Here is a 21,536-nt window from a genome sequence, read left to right on the forward strand (position 1 = left end):
AGGCAGACAGGTTAGGCAACTTGCCCAGGGTCACACCTGATCCAGAATTTGCACCTGGACAGTCTGACATGGAGACCACCCACCCATCTATTTCCTTTATTTTTTAGTGTGCTAAAATATAGGTATATATTTATCACCTTACCATTTTTTTTTCTTTTGAGATGGAGTCTCTCTCTGTTGCCCAGGCTGGAGTGCAGTGGTGCGATCTCAGCTCACTGCAACCTCCACTTCCCTGGTTCAAGTGATTCTCCTGCCTCAGTGTCCCGAGTGTCTGTGATTACAGGCACCCACTACCACACCTGGCTAATTTTTGTATTTTTAGTAGAGACAGGGTTTCGCCGTGTTGGCCAGGCTGGTCTCGAACTCCTGACCTCAAGTGATCCGCCCGGCTCGGCCTCCCAAAGTGCTGAGATTACAGGCATGAGCCACCGCACCCAGTCACCTTACCATTGTTAAGTGTACGGTCTGGTGGCATTAGTACATCCACAGTGCTGTGCAAGCTCTGTCACCATCCCTCTCCAGAACTTTACATCGTCCCAAACTGAAGCTGTCTCCATTAAATACTAACCCTCATTCCACCTTCCCCCAGCCCCTGGCAGCCATCATTCTACTTTCTGTCTCTATGAATTTGATGACTCTAGGGACGTCGGGTAAGCAGAATCATATGGTATTTGTCCTTTTGTGTCTGGCTTATTTCACTTAGCATCATGTCCTCAGTGATCATCTGTGTTGCAGCGTGTGTCAGGTTCTCCCTCCTTTTTAAGGCTGAATCATATTCCATTGTATGGATGGGCCACATTTCGTGTCTCCTTTTGTTAATGAACAGTTGTGTTGTTTCTACCTTTTGGCTACTCAGAATAAAGCTGCTATAAACATGGGTGTACAAGTATCTGTTCAAGTCCCTTCTTTCAATTCTGTTGGGTCTATACCTAGGAGCGGAATTGCTAAATCTATATTTAACTTGTTCAGGAGCCACCATACTGTTCTCCACTGTGGCTGCACCATTTTTGTTCCCACCAGCAATGCATGAAGGTTCTGATTTTTCCACATCCTTGCCAACACTTGTCATTTTTTGCTTGTCCAATAACAGCCATCCTCAATGGGTACCTCCATCTATTTTGTTTTCATTGAGATGGGGGTCTCACTATATTGCCCAGGCTGGTCTTGAACTCCTGGACTCAAGTGATCCTCCTGCCTCAGCCTCCGAAAGTGCTAGGATTACAGGCACCAGCCACCACACCCCAGCCTTTCCATCTATATCTCAATCTTCTGGCCTCAGTTTCCTCATCTATGTCATGGGGACAATGATCCGCACAGGATAGGACTTAATGAGGAAATGCACATAAAGGACTCGGGATGCTACCTGGGCTACGGGAATTCTTGGTGAATGACAGTTAATATTGCTGAGGGAGGAGGCTCTGCCTTCCCAGAGTTTCAAGGAGTCAGCGCAGGCAGAATAACATCACAGAATTCCCTTCTTGCCTCTGTTTTTCCTGTAGAGCAGCTGAGAAAGAGATGCAGGGAGGGTGGGTACAGGAATAGGGTGACTGAAATCGCCTGTCTCTGCACTCCCCTCCCCGCACCCACCTGCTCACCCTCCACGGTTTTCTTCCCTCTGCTGTTTCTATTCTCGTCCAGTGTCCGTCCATCTCCGGTTGCGGGGCGATCAATAGGGACAGGATGTTTATGAAAGAAATCAAGAAGGCAAGAAAGAGGGGAGGGAGTCAATGGAGGGGGGGAAAACCAGGTTGGGGGAGGCCCAGGGACATAGAGCAGCTAGACCCCCGTAGGGTCTGGGGAAGCAGGTCTGCAGGAGCTGGGCTTGGCCACTCCAGAGCTCAGATCTGCCCATCCAGGCCCAGCTCAGCCTCTGGGATCTCACGGGTTTCCTCTCGCTCAAGGACTTCAACCTCCTCCTGGGCAGAAAGGGAGTGAGGATGCAATGCCTGGCACGTAACCAATAAATGGTACCTGCCTCTCCTGTTCCCTTAATCCACATTTATTCCTGTTGAACAGAATGGGCACACAAGACCTTAATTTGGTGCAAAGGACCTCCCTTCATCATCTCCCACAAACACCACCCACTGGGCTTGAATACCTCCAGGAATGGGGAACTCATTCCTCCTTTCCTGTTCCTGCTGGCAAAGGACCTGCTGGGCTGCCTCTCTGGAGCTTCCAAGGATTTTCTGGGCAGAGGAACTTGCATGGGATGATGCCCCCTTCCCTCTGACTCCCAGGTCTGGAGTGGGCAGGGCTGGCTGGGCTGTTTTGCTGTTTTGCCCCTGCCCTGGCTCCAGTGTGTTGGCCCTGCCTCGGGCTCATCGAATGCGGCTGCTACCCCAGCTGCAGGAGGACACTGAGCATTTCAGAGCAGGGGTGCCCCCGGCAGCTAGTGAGCTGTCCTGGGCTGCAGGTGTATTTTGTTTTCCCTGCACAGAGTTTAAACAACTTTTTGAAGTCAGTGCCAATATTTTTGAAAGCAAGAGACTTTACATAGATACTGCTGTGCACCTTCCTTTGTTACTGCAGAAGATCTGGAATGTTTGGTCCGCTGTCTTGTGAGGGTCCTGCTGTCTCCATTTCTCCCCAGGCCACACCCTTCCCTATCACTTCTGATGGTACCATAGGTACCCATATACATTGTCTTCTTCTCATTATTTTTATTATTCATTTGAATTTATTTATTATTTTTATTTTTTTTAGAGACAGGATCTCTTTCTGTCACCCAGACTGCAGTGCTGTGGCACCATCATAGATCACTGCAGCCTCAACCTCCCAGGCTCAAGTAATCCTTCTGCCTCAGCCTCCCAAGTAGCTAGGACTACAGGCGCACACCACCATGCCTGGCTTCCACATAAGCTATGTTCCCAGCCTCTGCAGACATTTGTGATGGCAACCCCTGTGAACCCAGAGGCATGCTTCCACACTCCTTCTAGTACCTGGGTTGGGTGCAAGAATGGCCTCATATCTAGGCAGTCCTGATCCTAAGCCTCCTCGCCTTCCCTCTCCCACCGTCTAACCAGAGGAATGAGACACTGGGATAAGCTCTTTGAATATAGCATTTCATTGACCCTTCACAACAGGCAGCTGACGTCATTACTATTTCTCCATTTTACAGATGAGAAAACTGAGGTTCCAACAGGTTATGGTCATCCATCTCCATGGATGCAGCAGCTTCCACCTCTCCAGCTCAGTTGAGGAACTTTGCAAAGACACAGCCTTCTGGACCTCACCCGAAGCCTCCCAGTCCCAAAGCTCTCAGTGGTGGGGCTGGGGAACCCTGTCTTAAACGGCTCTCCTGTGAGATGCTGGGTCAGGTTTGGGCCCCGCTTCTCTTAATGGTCGTGTGGAGGGTGGGAGCAGAGGCCCCTCCCGCTCCAAGCACCATAAAGGAATGATCTCATTCCTTCTCAAATCCAGATTCTGCCCCAGATTTGCTGCACAGTCTGAAGCCAACCACTCTCCAAGCTCCGCACCTGAGTTTCCCCATGTGTGGAAGGAGAAAATAGCTCCCGCCCCCTGCCTGCCTTCCAGGAATGGGCACGTGGAGCAGGCTCCGCGGGAGGCAGGGAGGGGGTGTGGCTGGGACTTGCGGGTGCCTGTGCTTCTCTCAGAGCCACTGGCACCCCACCTGCCCCCTGTGGTGGGGCTGGAGCTCAGTCTGTCCCCACCTCTTGTCCCCCTCACCATTTGTACCAGTCCCTCCTTCCCAGGACCCTGGGCTGGCTGCAGCTGCTCCAGCTCCTCCTCCGCAGCCAGGTGCTTCTGTCCTCCCCATCCTGCCTACACTGTTGCCTGCCATTGGGGTCCCCCTTGGAGCTGGAAATCGCTGACTTGAGTGGCAGAGCAGGGAGCCACCACCCATTAAAGAACCTTCAATTCAGAGGGGAGTCCCGTGGGATGGCCTCATCATACAGGCTATCTGAGTTCCAGGTGGGCTCAAGTCAGAGCTGGGACCAGAAATGAGGCAGCCACCAGGCCAGGGCTAGGGACCGCTCGGTGGCTGAGTCCATCTTGAGCCCGGACATGCTTGTGTCTGGATGTTAGCTGTCTGCCATGTAGTGGCGCTGTGCAATCTCCTTCTATTCCCTGACCTCACAGGCCTCAGCCTCCTCATCTGAAAACATGAAGCTGGGGGAGCACTGCCCCCTCAGGGAGAGCTCCAGCGGGTGGGGATCAGGTCCGGCTTGCTCAGTGCTGTGTCCTTGGCTTGCAGGATCTGAACCATTCAATAACCATCGGGAAATTAAACAACTATTGATTAAACAAGAAAATACACATGAAGCCGTTAATAACAGCACTCAATAGCAAATGAGCCCATAGCAAATGCTGGATAAACATTTGCTGTTCTTGTTAGTGGACCGCAGCGGAGCCACTGGGCAACATGGCGGTCATGAAATTCTGAGGGAATCCCCAGAACAGGTTCAGTGTGAAATCCCAGAGCCCGGGAACCCCCAGGGGGTCCCTGGTGCCCACTCAGGAACTTCGGGTGCCACATCCCCCTTTGTCACGGGTCCTGCGTCTCTGGCTTCTCGGCACGGCTGGACTTTCCCAGGGGAAATGAAGAGGGAAAAGGGGAGGTAGCCTCAGCTCTTCCTTGAACCATCTAACCCGACCCAATTCAACGACAAGCCAAGCTGCTGCCTGAAGAGTGTTTACTCTCTCTCTGAATTGATTGCACACTCTCGCCACCACCTCGGCTCCTCCCTGCCGCCCGCAGAAGCTGGGTGCCAAGGGGAACCACCTCCAGGGAGATATGAGCTCCAGGCAGCCTCAGTTGTCTTGTCACAGATGGGAAACCGAGACAGGGTGCAGAGGGGCAGGGTTTGAACCCCAGGTCACCCTGCTGGGGTTGAAGTGGCACCACCAGACCCTGACCATCACAGGCCCATTCTGGACCCTACAGCTGGCCCAGACATGAGGGCCCCACATGAGCCGCCTTAGGAAATGTAAGGCAGGGTCCTTGAACAGTTGCCTGAAGATGAGGGTTTCCCTGAGCAGCCCAAGGTCAGAAGACAAGCCAGGAGCCTGCAGGGCCTGGGGAGCTGGCTCCTAGCCCTGAGCTGCTAAGCCCGGGGATTGGCGGGTGTCTAGTAACAACCAGACAATGGCATTCCAAGGGCAGAGGTCACAGAGGTGCCCAGGGGCTGAAAGTCTGGACACCAGCTTCCACCACAGTGCCTGTATATGGGATGTTTTCCAGAACATTCCTGATTTTGAGTATCCTGTCCCAATTGAGGTGGGTTAGAGATCACGGGTATCAGACCCACGGACCCCTGTCTGCACCTGCTTCACTCCCATCTGCCAGACTTGAAGCTGACTCCGGCTTCATGAGCGACCTGCCTTTGCCTTTGCCCACCTGGAATCCACACACACCATCAAAGTGAAACAAAATGCAAACACAAGCTGGAAACAGCAGCACCACAGTGGCCTGTCCAGCCTCACCATGCAGGCGTCACCACAGCACATGGCTGGCAAACGGGCTTCCAGCCTTTCTCCCCAACCCATGATGTTTGTCCCAGTCTTGTGTACACTTACAGCCGATGTGTGTTTAAGACGCAGAAATGATACACAAGGCGTATCATATATTTTACAAAAACAGGATTATGCTCTACATGCCATATGGCAAATCACTTTTTCCACTTGTCAGGCATTACAGATTTGGGTGGGCATTGAGAGCCTGCAGTGGAGAGATGCCCACAGTGAGTGATCATCCCAGCTGGGCTCCCCAGGTGCAGCCCCTGTCTGCACCTGCCTAAGCCAGGCTCCTGTCCCGGACTGCCCCAGCACCCTTGGGTCTCAACTCTCTCCTCCCTCAGCCCACCCCAGCCCTCTCACTCCATTATTTTGTCCAATTTTTTTTTATTAAACACCTTTTTTTTTTTTAGCACATATTATGTGCCAGGCACTGTTCTGAGTACTTCATCAACTTTAACTCATTTAACCCTCACCATAATCCAGCAAGAGAAGTATGTTTGTTACCATCCCCATTCTACAGATGGCCCAGGGAAGACAGCATTGCCCCCACAGACTGGCATATTATCTGCCAAAAGAATCAATGACTTAGGACAGCACAGAACCATGTATTCCTCCACAATCTAAACAGTTTTTGGGAGGTAAAGGCTGCTTTCTTCTCCTATGACAGTCTTTTGCCTTCCTCAAAGTTGCCTCAAAACACATTCCTCTCCAAAGCTGGCCAAGAAAGAGCTGCTTCAGCAGGTCTGGGGTGTCCACACCCTGCACATTCCAAAGAAAGGTCTGACTCTGGCTTACTGCGAGGTGACCCCTAATCCATAAGCCCTTGGAGTGTCCTGTGTAGAAAGAGTGTCCATGTTTGCCTGCGGGTCTTGGCACACATCAGAAAGCCTATGCTGATGAGATTTACTGGGGGGCCTTGGGCCACGTAGTATCAGCTCGACCTCTGCAGGGATTGACGCCAAAGACCAGCCACATCATCAGCAATGCCTCTACCATCAGCTTCCAATAAAAACTCCACACTGAGGCTTTGGTACGCATCCCTGCCTGGCGATAGCTCACAAGCGTTGTCCCATGTCACTGCCGGGAGAATCAAGTGCTGCCTGCACAACCCCACTGGGAGGGCACAATGAGAAGCTTGCACCTGCTATCTCCTGGACCCAGACCTGGGCACCTTTTCCTGTTGCTGATTTTAATCTGTATCCTTCATTGTAATAAATCATAACTGTGAATATAGCAGCTTTGCTGAGTTCTGTGAGATTTTCTAGTGAATCGTGGAGCCTAAAGGTGGTCTCAGAAACCCTTGAATGTGAGTCAGTGGACATTCACTGAGTCAGTGGACAGCCTCAGAGCACTTCTCACAGTCAGCACCAGGAGTTAGCCCAGCCCTGCCCAGACAGACTCCACTCCTGCCCTCCACACCTCCAACACATGTACTTCCTTCCTCCAACACATGCACCTCCTTCGGTGGAAAAGCTCAGGCATTGGGTCTGTACAGTCCCGGCCATCCTAGACAGCCCCTATGATGTAATATCAGGTAATGTCCTGGGAACCAGGTAATGTCCCAGGTGCTAGGTAACCTCCTGGAAACCAAGTAACATCTCAAGAACCGGGTTATGTCCCAGGTACCAGGTAACATCCCAAGAACCCGATCACGTTTCACATACCAGGTAACATCCCAGGTATCCAAACACATCCCAGGTAACGGATAGCATCAAAGGTGGCAGGTGACATCCAGGGCTTCCCCCGGCCTTACCTGCCAATGACCTCGATGTTGGAGATGGCGTAGAAATACTTGTAGAGGTTCTCCCGCTGCACGTAGGTGCCGCCCAGCGCCGGGCGCAGCAACCGCATGCGCAGGTCAGTGAGGGTGAAGAACTCCTTGAGGCCCTTGGCGCTCTCCAGACGCGTGTAGAGGTTGTCCATGTTGCGCAGGTCGGGGCCGGCAAAGATGGCGAAGCGGTCCCGCACCTCGAAGCGCACGTGCTTCTCCTTCTTGGAGCCTGCCCAGCGCGAGTACTCCTCGGTGCAGAGCACGCGGTGGGCGCTGGAGGACGACATGTCCCGGGCCCGGCGGGCGGACATGCCAAAGGCCTCCATGCAGTCCTCGGCGTAGAACTGGTAGGGCTGCCACGTGCGCCCGTTGTCCAGGGACTTCTCCAGGACCATGACCGTGGGCCGGCCATACTCGAAGGTCATCACCACGTCATCGGTCAGCTCCACGGTCTTGTTCCACGAAAGGGTGATGTTGGCTTCCAGCGGGCTGGGGTAGCGGCTCCACGTGATGCTCTGCCAGTAGGTGGCCAGGCCCTCCTCCTCCTTGTCGAACATGAGCCTAGGCGGGTGGGCCAGGTCCGGGTTGGAGGCGTCACACTCGTTGCTGCACAGGTAGGGATTCTCCTGCAGCGAGGAGAGGAGAAGGGAAGGGTGGGTGCTGGATGCTCGGGACGGCCTGGGAAGCCTCTGCCCAGCCTGGCCCCTGCTTGCAAGCCCAGACACCTGCTCTGTGGCTATAGGGCCTGTGCTCCGGTGCCCAGACATAGCTGGGGGATTTGTGCCCATTTCCTCAATGCGTGCAGAGGTGTGCCATCCCATGGCTTCCCAAGAAATGCACACTTGTTCCTGCTCTAACTACAGACAACCAAGGAGGCTGGGTGTTAGTCCCCTGCTCTGAAGCCTTCCATGGCTCCCCATTGCCTAGAATACACAGTCCTGACTCTGTAATATACTGACCCCAACCTGCCCTCCCACACCTGGTGACACTGTGCCTGGGCCTCCCCAGGACATCTGTCCTCCTGCCCCTGCCTGGTTGTACCTCTGAGTCTTTGCAGATGGCATTCTCTCTCCTTCACGTGCCCTTCCACTCTCTGTCTGCCTCAAAAATTCCCATTCACGTTCTCGACTCTCTAAACATCGCCTTAGCTGAGTCACCTTCAAGAGCCTTTTATTTTTTAATTAATTTATTTATTTTTTTAAATTGAGATGGAGTCTTGCTTTGTTGCCCAGGATGGAGTGCAGTGGGGCGATCTTGGCTCACTGCAACCTCCACCTCCCAGGTTCCAGCAATTCTCCTGCCCCAACCTCCCAAGTAGCTGGGATTATAGGCATGGACCACCCTGGCCAGCTAATTTTTGCATTTTTAGTAGAGACAGGGTTTCGCCATGTTGGCCAGGCTGGTTTCGAACTCTGACCTCAGGTGATCTACCCGGCTTGCCCTCCCAAAGTGCTGGGATTACAGATGTGAGCCACTGCGCCTGGCCCCTGAGCCTTTTTACCTGTACCCTTAAGATTGGTAAACACATCGAGGTGCTCAAAGAGGGACTGGAAGCTCTGGGTCCCTCCCCGATCCCTTACTCTGAGTCTCTTCTATCTGACTGTTCCTGAATTTGATAAACGAGTGAACATAGGGGAAATGCCTTTCTGAGTCCTGTGAGCTATTCCAGCAAACTATCAAACCTGAGGGAGGGGTCATGGGAACCCCCAATTTGCGGCCAATCGGGCAGGTATGGGAGGCAGGAACTTGCAATTGCCTCAGAGGTGGGGGCAGTGTGGTGCGACTGAGCCCTTCGCCTGAGGGTTCTGACGCCAGCTCTGGGCAGTGTCAGAATTAAACAGAATCATCGGACACCCAGTTGGTGTCCAGAGAGCTAGAGAATAGGTTGTTGGTGTGGAAAACCCACGCATTTGGTGTGAGAAGTGTCATTGATGGAAACAGGCCAGAGAGACCTGAAAATGTCACTAACGTAGTGGTTCCCAGGGTCAGAGGGATGACTAGGCCGAACACAGGGCATTTTTAGGACAGTGAGGCTATGCCGTATAATACTGTAGTGGTGGATGCATGCCATTATGCATGAGTCAAAACCCGTAGACCTGGGCCGGACGCGGTGGCTCACACCTGGAATCCCAGCACTTTGGGAGGCCGAGGCGGGCAGATCGCCTGAGGTCAGGAGTTTGAGACCAGCCTGACCAACGTGGAGAAACCCCGTCTCTACCAAAAATACAAAAAAATTACCCAGGCATGGTGGCACATGCCTGTAATCCCAGTTACTCGGGAGACCGAGGCAGGAGAATCACTTGCACCCGGGAGGTGGAGGTTGCAGTGAGCCAAGATCGTGCCATTGCACTCCAGCCTGGGCAACAAGAGCAAAACTCCGTATCAAAAACAAACAAACAAAACAAACAAACAAACAAAAAACCCATAGACCTGTACAACACAGTGAGTGAACTCTCATGTAAACTATGGACTTTAGTTAATAATAATGTATCAACAATGGCTCATCAGACATGACTAATATGGTGGCTCATGCCTGGAATCCCAACACTCTGGGAGGCCGAGGCTGGAGGGTCACTTGAGCCCAGGAATTTGAGACCAGCCCAGACAACACAGAGAGACCCTGTCTCTACAAACTATGTAGCACCACTGCACTGTAGCCTGGATGACAGAGAGAGACCCTGTCTCTAAAGAAACCCCCCAAAACCCCAAATATCCCCCACTAATGCAAGATGTTGATAATAGGCGGGGAAAGATGGTGGGTGGGGGAGGGCGGCCTGGGGTTTTAGGTACTTTCTCTACTATCTGCTCAATTTTCTGTACATCTAAAACTGCTTTAAAATATTAAGTCTATTAATTAATTAAACAAACAAATAATCGAACACTGTCACTAACAGCCACACAGTGCTCCAGACCATTGCGGCCCTTTTTGATGAGTAGTTCAGGCATCTGGTTTGCTCAAAGACAAAATGGCTTGGATCTAAGTTAAAACTTCTCACTCTCAAATGAACTGTTTGGCCTCCTTGGGGGAAGTGGGGCCCATCACCCTCTGAGGGACTGAGCCACACCCCTGCGGCCCCCACCAGGTGCCACTGCAGCAGCCTCAGCCCGTGGGCTTCTATCCTCTAGGGTGGAGAACAGATACCCCAGCTGCCTGGGGCTCCTCGGTGGCAGGGCTGACCCTCGGCTCATTGAGGCAGGTTCCACAAATCCCTCTTTGACCAAAATAGCTCTGTCCTCAGGCCCCCATGCAACCTCAGAGTGGCAGGAGCTCACCATAAAGTCCAGTACCTCCTTAAGCAGATGGGGAGACTGAGGCCAGGGCCAGGGCAGGACTGGCCCCAGCCTTCTGGAGAGCGGATGGCACCTCTGAGGAGGAGTCTGCTGTTACCATCAGAGATACCCACACCACTGGCAAGCCCACCGAGCCAGAATAGCAGAAGGATGTGGCGGGGTCAGGGGGTGTGGTTCCCAGCTTCCCCACTCACTGGCCGGGTGACTCTGGGCAAGATGCTGCCCTGTCCTGTGCTGTTGCCTGGAATGGTGTGGGGCTGAGAGGCCGTGGGGATGGCCCAGTGGCCTGAGTGGGTAGCAGGTGCTGGGCTGGAGGAGGTAGGCTTGACCTGTGAGGGAGCTGGCAGCCAGGAAGGGCGCTCTGAGCCTGGACGCAGAATGGGCTCTGTCTGTACCACTCGGGAGGAGGAGTGGTGGGCAGGCGCTCCAAGAGCCTGCACCTGGGCTCTGGCACTGAGGTACATGCCCCTCTTCCCCCAGCCCAGCCATCACCCCCTTCCCGAAGTCCCAGAGCTGCTTCTGTTGCCCCTGGGGACTTCCTAGGGGCTGAATGGTGTTCGCCCAAGGTTTCTATGTTGAAGCCCTAACCCTAGTATCTGAGAATGGGACTGTATTTGGAGATAGATTATCTTTCAAGAGGTGATTGAGGTTAAATGGGACCCTCAGGGTAGGCCTAGTCTAATCTGACTGGTGGCCTCAGAAGAAGTTTGGCTGCCTGATGAGACGCTAGGGCCCATGTGCACAGAGAAAAGGCCGTTGGAAGGCACAGTGAGACAGCGGCTGGCTCCAAGCCAGGGAGAGAGGCCTCTGCAGAAACCAAACCTGCCAACAACTTCATCTTGGACTTTCAGCCTCCAGAACAAGGGAAGACATTTTTGTTGTTTAAGCCACCTGGGTCTCGTGTGGTACTTTGTTATGGTGGCTGAAGCTAAGACAAGCCTCATCCCAGGTGTGAGCAAAGAGGGAACAGGGAGGAATGGGAGGAATGGCTCAGAGGGGTAGAGATGAATCGGGAGTTTTTGATGATTTCCCCAGAGGCTCTCTGGGGTCTCCCCCACCAGCCTGGTTTCTTAGTACGCTGACACCAAGTGGCGTCACACTGCCCCACCTCCCCAGAAAGCTCTTATCAACCTGGCACTGAAGCTGTGCCATTTCCCAGGCCACTTCATCCTCTCCCACCTCAGAGCTTGTGCTCCTTTGGCCACTCTCTGTCCTTCTGGTTTTCAGAGCCCTCCCACATGTGCCTCCTCCAGGAGGCCCTCCTGACTTGAATCAATCTTTTTTTTTTTTTTTTTTTGAGACAGAGTCTCGCTGTGTCCCCCAGTCTGGAGTGCAGTGGCGCGATCTCGGCTCACTGCAAGCTTCGCCTCCCGGGTTCACGCCATTCTCCTGCCTCAGCCTCCTGAGTAGCTGGGACTACAGGCGCCCACTACCGCGCCCAGCTAATTTTTTGTATTTTTAGTAGAGACGGGGTTTCGCCGTGGTCTCGATCTCCTGACCTTGTGATTCACCCGCCTCGGCCTCCCAAAGTGCTGGGATTACAGGCATGAGCCACCGCGCCTGGCCTTGAATCAATCTTTAAACCCAGTTCTCTCATCATCCATCGTAGAGTTGTTAATGTACTTATTGGGGACAGTGTAGTGAGGCCTCCATATTGGGCCTGGACCTCAGTAACCACTCACTCAATTATACTTATTATTATTATCATATTAATTAGCTATTAATCAAATGACAGTGATATTGACATATCTTCTATTGAGTGCTGATAGTATTCCTGTCAACCCCAACTGCTGAGCCACCCACACTTCCACCTTTTCCCTGGTCTCTCTTCGTCTTCCTGCCTTACTTAGCCCTACCCTGCCCAGGTCCCTGATGGGTTCTATGGGGTGGAGGCATTGAGGTGGGGACAGGGTATCCCTCAAAGCTCCCAGTTGCGCCTGGCCTGTCACTGGGAAGACTGACACAGCTGGTTCTGGCTGGAGATGGGGGCTCCATGCTGGCTGCTCCAACCTACAGGGCCCTCTGGTCCCCGCCCCGGCCCGGGAAGCAGATGGTCAGAAACTAATGAATCAGCCTGTGTGTTTACAGGCCCCTTGCCTGCTGCGGAGCGGGCTTAGTCAACAGCAAGTACAATAAATAAATCCCGAGCTGCGGCCAGCACAATTCTCTCTCTCCCGCTTTCTCTTTCTGTCTCTCCCCTTTTCCCTCTCTGATTTCTCGCCCCAAGATCTCAGAATTCCACTGAGCTGGTCAGGAGCGTGCAGCATCCCAGCAAAGGCACTGTTGGCGCTGACCTGACCTTCCTTTTCCTCTGCAAACACAGTATTGCTTCCTCTTACTTTCCTTCTATTCTTTTTGTTTCGTTTTATTTTTTGAGACAGAATCTTGCTCTGTGGCCCAGGCTGGAATGCAGTGGTGCAATCTCAGCTCACTGCAACCTCCGCTTCCTGGTTTCAAGCGATACTCCTGTCTCAGCCTCCCAGGTGCTGGGAGTACAGGTGTGCACCACCACACCCCGCTAATTTTTGTATTTTTAGTAGAGACAGGGTTTCACTATGTTGGCCAGGCTGGTCTCGAACTCCTGACCTCAGGTGATCCGCCTGCCTCGGCCTCCCAAAGTGCTGGGATTACGGGTGTGAGCCACTGCGCTTGGACCTTCTATTCTTCACTGAGGGAATTCTGAGGACCCACTGGGGTATTAGAAGCCCAGTTTACCCCAGTCCCCGTACCCCAGTCCCCAGTTAGCATCTGAGAGCTGATAATGTCGTGGGGGTGGGGCTGAGACTGGGAGTGTCTCCTCCGAGCGGGGGTGAAGGTTTGCCAGCCTCCTCCGGGTCTGTGCGTTTCCACCCATCTCCAGGACAGCAGATCAACTAATCACAAAAACAGCAGCCAGAACAAAGTGGCCTAATACAGGAAGGCCTAATACAGGAAAAGACTGTTAGGCACACCTCTAGCCTTTCAGGATGGCTCCAAAGCCGCCTTTTGATAGTATCAAAAGTAGTAGCTACTTCTTTAAATATTTCATGAAAATTAAAACAACAAAAAAAACCATACCCCTGATTTTTAAAAACAGCCTTGGGATTTTCTCTAGAAAGATGCAGTAACATACCCCTTTTCCATACAGTTTTGGGCCCTGGGGTCTGAAAGCCCTGAGTTCCCTCTCAGCTCTCTCCTTTGAGGCTGTGTGACCTTGACGAAGTCACTTGACTTCTCTGAGTCTCTGTTTTCTCACTGAATGTCCTGTGAGATGGTCTGTGTCTCACACTGTCTAGAATCCCTAGGAAATGTCTCCAAACGGGAGCGATTAGTTTGAAACAGCAGCTTTGTATTCACTCAGGGACACTCCACTCCCAGCAACCTTCCACAGGAGGAAGAGGTGAGGCTGAGACCACCAGGCTTGTGCACGAGAAACCCGGGAACTTCATGGCATGGACCGTCCCAGGAACTGCTGACTCAGAAGAGTGTGATGATCATAACATTCGCTGAGTGCCAGCCCTGTGCCCGGGCTGGGTTGGGCACTTCACAGCCGCTCCTCCTTGCACCCTCTCAGCAACCCCCAGGGAGGTAGATGCTACAGTCAGCTCCATGTCTCAGATAAGACACTAAGTACCCATGGCCGCATATCACTTACCCATCCCCTGGATTCCATGGGACCCAACCTCGAGGAATCTTGGGGAAACCAAGCCCGTCATGTGTACAGCTCTCCTATCTCTCTGGACACACACAGGCAAGTCACCAGAAAAGTCAGGCAGTGTGGCTAGAAGTCAAAGGAGGGTGGGCAGAGCGAAGGGAAGGCAGTCAGCCAGGCCCACAGCACCAGAGAACTGGGTGACGGGGAGCCTCCTACGCAGACGCCAAGCCTGAGCTCCTGGCATGAAATATTCTATGGAGAAACCATTTCATGCCATGCTTTTCAAGCCTCGTGATGGGAGCTTAAATGCTTTTCCTTTTATGTTATTTTCTGTGCAAAGGGTACAGTCAAAGTCAGAGGCCAGGTTGTAAACATCATAGGCAAGCTGCAGGCAAAAAACATAATTGAATGGGAAAGTGAACCGTTAGCCAGAATGGAGGTAAACGTGGCCGTGGGAAGCCCAGCCATTTGAACCTCCGGGCCCCTGACTAAGGAGCCCATGGAGGGGCGGTCACTAGAATGGTCACCAAGTCTCACGAAGAAGAACAGACAACGTCATGCAGCTGGCCTTGCACCCAAGCCTGCGCTGGGATGAAATCTCACAGCTGGGACGAAATCGCCAGGGTGTCTCAGGCAGGGCTCTGCGGTTTGTGGTGGGATGCACTGGCTCACCCCTTAACTGCTCACAAGTTCCACAGGCTTGGATGAGTCCCCCAGTTTCCTTGAGCCCGATGAGGCCTGGGACACGCTACCCTAAAACCGTCTTAAAATATTTTAGGCTGGGCGCAGTGGCTCATGCCTGTAATCCCAGCACTTTGGGAGGCCAAGGCGGGCTGACTATCTGAGGTCAGGAGTTTGAGAATAGCCTGGCCAATATGGTGAAACCCCGTCTCTACTAAAAATAAAAAAAATAAATAAAAAATTAGTTAGGCCTAGTGTTTCGTGCCTGTAGTCCCAGCTACTCAGGAGGTTGAGGCATGAGAATTGCTTGAACCTGGGAGGCAGAGGTTGCAGTGAGCTGAGCTCGCGCCACTGCACTCCAGCCTGGGTGACAGAGTGAGACTCCAGCTCAAAAAAAAATTTTTGTTTTTTAAGCTGAAGGGATTGAAGAAAACCACAGAAGCAGAAGATCACTCTTTGACCTTCCCTGCCCTTCTTCCCTGAAGCAGGACATGAGGCTCATTTGAGAGGTGCCCTCCCAATGCCCGGAGGACAGAGCATTCTCATCTCCAAAGATGCCGGGTCACAGAGAGGACCTGGACACACAGGCCTTGCAAAGTTCCCACCAGTTTATCACCAGGAGATGATACTTTTTTAAAGCCAATCATAGTTCTCCATGACTATTTCTCCCTTAAACCTAGCATAAAAAATAGATGTTCACCAATGTTTTTGGGTCTTCGTTCCTTATGAAAGCTCCCATGAGGCCAGGCAACACAGGGAGATGCCATCTCTACAGAAAAAAAACCTCAAAGAACAAAAAATAAAACTAGCCGGGCATGGTAGCACACACCCGTGGTCCCAGCTACTTGGGTGGCTGAGATAGGAGGATCCCTTAGGCCCAGGAGGTCAAGGCTGTAGTGAGCCATAACTGTGCCAAAAAAAGAAAGAAAGAAAGAAAGAAAGAAAGAAAGAAAGAAAGAAAGAAAGAAAGAAAGAAAGAGAGAGAGAGAGAGAGAGAGAGAGAGAAAGAAAGAAAAAGAAAGAAAGAAAGAGAAAGAAAGAAAGACAGACAGAAAGAAAGAAAGAAAGAAAGAAAGAAAGAAAGAAAGAAAGAAAGAAAGAAAGAAAGAAAGAAAGAAAAAGCAAGCAAGCCTTTTTCACATAAAACTTATATTAAATCCACTCATATGCTTTGGTCGTGTTAATCTGTCTTTTACGAGGGGGCCTCAGCCACTAACATAGGATGGATGAGGAAGAGATCTTTCTCCTGAGAACCTCGGCTTCTCAGTTGGAGGGGAAGCTTCATGCAGGCGGCGACCACATCTGATCCTGTCCCCACTCCAGCCCCAGCCCCCAGCCCTCCTCAGGGACTCAGGAAATCTTCATAGAATGAATGAACGCCCAGTGAGGTTGCTAGCACTGTCCTCACAGGGTTGTCATAGGAATAACGCCAGGTGAACCATGGCAAGTGCCTCGGTGGCGCTGGCTCACGGGTGACGGACGCTGGGAGAACATTCATGGCCACTGTCTGGCCTGGTGCTTCAGCACACAGCAGGCCCTGCCGTTAGGGAGCATGTCTTCCACCTCGGCCCTATGCTGGGTGTCCCATGTGCGTCAACCCCACCTCCCATTCGCTCAGGGATCCTGGAGAGTGCGATCCTTAGGAAACCGAGACTCGGAGAGGCTGAGCAATGTCCCAGGGTCATGCGGCTCGGCAGGAGCCAAGGTGAGACAAGAAGCCAGGGGACGGCCCGCTGAGCTGGGCTCTGTGACAAATTGGGAAATAGTACCCTTCACCCAAAAGGAAAAGGATGCTGCTGCCTGGGCCGCACTGTGCTCCCGCAGACTCGGGTTCCATGGAGAGGCAGGCGGCACAGCTCTTGACACCAAGGTGCATGGGCAGGCCTGGGGAACAGTTTAGCAGCTGACAGATTGTTTTTGAACCTGTCTGCTGATTTGCCAGCGGAACCCTTCTCATCCTCAGCCCTTCAGCCTCACCAGGACGGGAGGCTGCTGCTGCGTCCAAGGTGGGAGGCCGGAGGCTGCCCAGGAGAGGCCCTGGGTGTGGGTGCCCAGGTAGAGGGCCAGGACTTGAGCACAGGGGGAAGCAATGGTGGGAGAAGGCGAGGAAAGGCAGCCGAGCTAGCCCCACCCTCCTCCTTGGACGTGGCCTCTGCCATTTGGGGGTAAACCCTATGGCTTGGGCAGGTGCATAAATCAATAGGTGCCCTGACCTGTGGGGCCATGGAATGAGGACTCAGGGGACTGCTCCTAACACCATGTGTGACCTTGGTCGGGGCCTTGCCCTATCTGTGCCTTGGTTTCCCCATTCACGAAATGACCGGGCAGGAGTGCGCTGTCCGCCTCTGACCCTAACATCCTAAAGTCTCAAGTTCTGCATGTTCCTCAGGCCCCTCGTGCTGCTGAGGAGGAAGGGCACAGAGACACATCCTCCTCCCCTGACTCTAGGGAGAAAGCCGGGGTGCTGGGGGAATTCTCCTTAACAGATTACTTCCTATTTATTGGTAAGAAAAGTTGCAGAGGGGATAAATTATTAACAAAGCGGAAACGGAGATTCTGTTCAGAGCTGATTCTAATTCTAGCGGCCCTGATGGTCTCTAACTCTCTGAGCTCTCCCTCCCTCCCTCCCTCTCTCTTTCTGTTTCTCTCTCTCTCTCTCTCTCTCTCTCTGTCTCTCTCGCTGTGTGTGTGTGTGTGAGCGTCTTATTCTTCTTCTATGGTTTCATTGATCGCTGTCCCTCTTGCTCTCTGTGCCGCTAACTCCTTCCCCAGCGTTCAGGCTTCTCTCTCCTTCCCTTTCCGGATTCTCTTCGTGCACAGGCCCTGGACGACAGACAGCAAGGTCACCCTCCCTGCTCGTGAATCAGCGTAAACCGACCTGGCATTTCAGGGCTGGAGCTGCAGCTGGCCAAGGTGGTTTTTCTGTTTTGTTTTCTGGTTGGAGCAATTTTCCTCCCAGCTCCAAGCAATTACTAAGGCAGGCGCAGGCAAGCGAGCCTCCGCCTCCAAGCCTCTGCGTGCTGCCTCCCCAGGGACTCGCTTATCCCAGCAATGAGCCTCCAGAAGCCACGGCGACCGCCCCTGCCCCTCCCCCAGGCGGGCCACAGTGGGCGTCGCCTGGGCACAGGTCCACCTTGAACCCAGAGTCTCTGGCCACCTCTCGAACTCCCTTGGCCCAAGCAGAACTCCAGAAAATGCATCTCAGTTCTTTGGTTGCCCAGAGCAGCTCTCCCCGCCACCCCTCACCCCGCATTATTTGGGAGGAAAGGGAGCACTTTAGGCCTTTCAACCCTGCCCACAGTGTTCCTCCTTCTAGAACCTTCTGTGAGTGTGAACTCTGGGAGAGCAGGGGCCTTGCCCGCCTTTGCGCCACACTCCCGACAGCTGTTTGCACACAGCGGTGTTTGACAAACATTTCCTAACTGAGCAAGGACCCTCTGCAGTGGCTCCAGGCAGTTCTGCCCAGGTAGGACGCTGCCTGGGGGAGAGGCGGTGGGCACCCGTGGGCCTCACGCTGCTTTGGAGATGCTGTTCTAGCAGAATGACTGCTTAGTATTCTTATCCCAATTCGGGTTGTCCCCACAGAACACCCTGAAATCCTTCCGGAGGACCTGAGGGCATTGGGCTGCCCTGACGGACGAGCTGCCCGGGAGAGGGTCCACGGAGAAGCCAGGGTCAGAGAGCAAGGATGAAATGCCAGGCCTGGCGTGGGCACCCACTGCTCACCAGGACCGCAGACCCCTGAATGACTGATCTCCATCAGCTGAACTGCCAGAGTGTGGTGGGCGGAGAGGCATTGCCATGGCTCTGGCTAGACAAGGGTTAATCTCTCCAGGAAATTAAAACTGTATTATTGTGTTTTTAAAGGACACATTCTGCTTTGCCCTGGGCATATGTGGATTCTTCCCACAGCCAGATTTCCAGGAATGTTTGGGGTGGGAAATGCTATCCCAGCTGAAGAGTGCCCATGCATCCCTGGGGCCCCCCACAGGTGACTGACAAGACGGACCAGACACATGGGCACCTGTCTCAGACAGGGCAAGGCTCTCCTTCTTTTGCATACCTCCAGCGACAGGGGTTTCATTACCACAGAAGGCAGATAGGTCAAACCCCACTGCTCCCTCCTTTGAGTGTGGGGCTGTAATTTGGCGGGTGCTTTGCATCTTTTCTTTGTCCCAGATTCCCTATTTTCCTCTGGCTATGCTGCAAACATTTTCTAATTGATTAGAAAAAGGAGAAGGCTGGGCGAGGCTAAGCCCTCCTCCTCCCCCACACCAGGAACTCAGTGATCCTCAAACACTTCCCTACCAGGGCCAGCGGGAGTGCTCAGCTGCTGCTGCTCCTCCTCCTTTCCCTCCTCTTCCTCCTCCCATTCCTCCTCCTCCCCCTCCTCCTCCTCCTCCCTGCACACACAGGGGCTCAATCTGGTGCCTCCCTTCCTGCCCACTCCCTACTCAAGGCTTCACTGGCCACCCAAACAGCTCAACACTTTCATACTTTTTAAAAAAGTAAATAAAAGAAAAGGAGAGATGGAAAGAGGAAAGAAAGGGAGAGAAGAAAAGGGAAAGAAAGAGAAGGGGGCGGGTGGGGGAAGGGCACCGAGAGGAAGAGGGCTACATCCGGAGAAGCCCAGGAAAGTGCATTATTGATTCAGGACTTAGAAAATGCTTAGAGAGTAGGAACAGCGCCCTGCTCTTTAAAAGCTTGTGCAAAGCATAAGCTAGACCCAGGCAGCCTTCCCAAAGAGGGCCTACTCTGCCACCATGAATATTTCATCACGGAGGGAGGAAAAAAGTGGCTGTGAGGATTTCAGTGCTGGGGTGGGGTGAGGGGCAGGCCCCCCTGGCTGGGGCGCTTGGTAGCTGCCTCTCCTCGGATCCCCTCCCCGGATCCTGGGGGCATTTTAGGGGGCCCCTCTCCTCTTCTCTGAGAGCTGCCCTGGGCTTTCTTGCTGGTCAACAGGGCCTCAGCCAGGTTCCAACAGAGGCCCAGGCCGGGGAAGGGGGTTGCAGGGAAGCATCAACTGAAAGAGGTTTCCAGATGGGCTGAGAGTGAAGCCTGGTCCCCAGCAGTGGTTTCTCCTAAAGGCTCACTGTGCTCTCCCCTGCCCTGCCTTGGTTGGGGCCTGCACCGACCCCTCCAGCCTCCCCACCCCCAGCCCATTCTCAACCTGCAGCCAGCCGCCCTTCCCTTCCTAAACATCCACGTGTCTCCAGCTCCTTCTCAGAGCCCCAGCGCCTTCCCCTTCTGAAGTCCAAACCCTGGGCCTGGCTCTGCCACCAGCCCTGCCTCTCTCTCGAGTCTTTCCAGCCTTGTTTTCTTTGAGACAGAGTTTCGCTCTTGATGTCCAGGCTGGAGTGCGCTGGTACGATCTTGGCTGACTGCGACCTCCGCCTCCCGGGTTCAAGCGATTCTCCTGCCTCAGCCTCCCAAGTAGCTGGGATTACCGGATGTGCCTCCACGCCTGGCTAATTTCATACTTTTAGTAGAGACTGGGTTTCACCATGTTGGCTAGGCTGGTCTCAAACTCCTGACCTCAGGTGATCCACCCGCCTTGGCCTCCCAAAGTGCTGGGATTACAGGTGTGGGCCACCATGCCCGGCTTCTGGCCTCGTTTTCTACCGGCCAGTCTCTCCCACCTTTTGGACGCCCCCTCCACCCCACTGAGCTTTCAGGTTGAGTCACCTTCTGTCTGCAGCTCTCCCCCCAGCCTTTTATAGGTGTCTGCTTAAATGTATCTTCCTCAGGGAAAACACCCCTGGCCACTGTGCCCCAGTCCCAGGGGAGCACTGGGTCACAGTTTTCCCCGGTGGCTTCTTCGGTTAATGACGGATGTGTCTCCTCCCCACTGTGAACTCCAGGAAGGCAGGGGCAGAGCCTGACACAGTGGAGTGACTCCCCGTCCTCAGCCCCTTCCCTCTCCGGGTGTTCCATAGTCAGAACGAGGGTTCAGGAGCAGACACAGCACCCGATGGACGGGGTCTGCCCATGAGAACAGCCAGAAGCTGCAACCTCCAAGGGTTTCTTCCTGCTGGTCTCTGAGGAGTTAAGAGGCGGCGGGGCCAAGGAAGGAGTAAAGCCACTGGGTCTGCCTGGGGACACGTGGACAGGTACACCCCTTTGTGGATGAAACCCTGGCTGGCGGTGGGGGGTGGGTGTGAGTAGTGAGGCTGGGCTGGTAAGTTTCATTTATTTATTCATTCACTTATTCATCAACTATTTGTGAACATCCTTCCTGCACCAAGTAGCCCCAGAGAAGCAGCGCTTAGATCTGGCCACCCATGAAAACAATGACAATACTTGGGGACGGGAGGGGTGTGGCAACATTCCTGGGCCCTGAGGTCAGAAATTCTACTCCAGATTGAAAGCTAACAAACAGGCCGGGTGCGGTGGCTCAAGACTGTAATCCCAGCACTTTGGGAGGCCGAGACGGGCGGATCACGAGGTCAGGAGATCGAGACCATCCTGGCTAACACGGTGAAACCCCATCTCTACTAAAAAATACAAAAAACTAGCTGGGCGAGGTGGCGGGCGCCTGTAGTCCCAGCTACTCGGGAGGCTGAGGCAGGAGAATGGCGTAAACCCGGGAGGCGGAGCTTGCAGTGAGCTGAGATCCGGCCACTGCACTCCCGCTTGGGCGACAGAGCGAGACTCCGTCTCAAAAAAAAAAAAAAAAAAAAA

At 53.4% G+C, this 21,536-nt stretch overlaps 1 protein-coding gene across 1 annotated transcript in view; it reads right to left on the reverse strand.

Moving 5' to 3' along the window:
• NTNG2 (netrin G2) overlaps positions 1-21,536 on the reverse strand; it is an 81,554-nt gene that overhangs the window by 38,696 nt on the left and 21,322 nt on the right. Inside the window, exon 3 of the mRNA XM_025359797.1 lies at positions 7,232-7,875. Coding sequence (XP_025215582.1) covers positions 7,232-7,875 — 644 coding nt within the window. The remainder of the gene's footprint in view (positions 1-7,231; positions 7,876-21,536) is intronic.

Source organism: Theropithecus gelada, chromosome 15, assembly GCF_003255815.1.
Source record: "Theropithecus gelada isolate Dixy chromosome 15, Tgel_1.0, whole genome shotgun sequence".
NCBI classification, from domain to species: domain Eukaryota; kingdom Metazoa; phylum Chordata; class Mammalia; order Primates; family Cercopithecidae; genus Theropithecus; species Theropithecus gelada.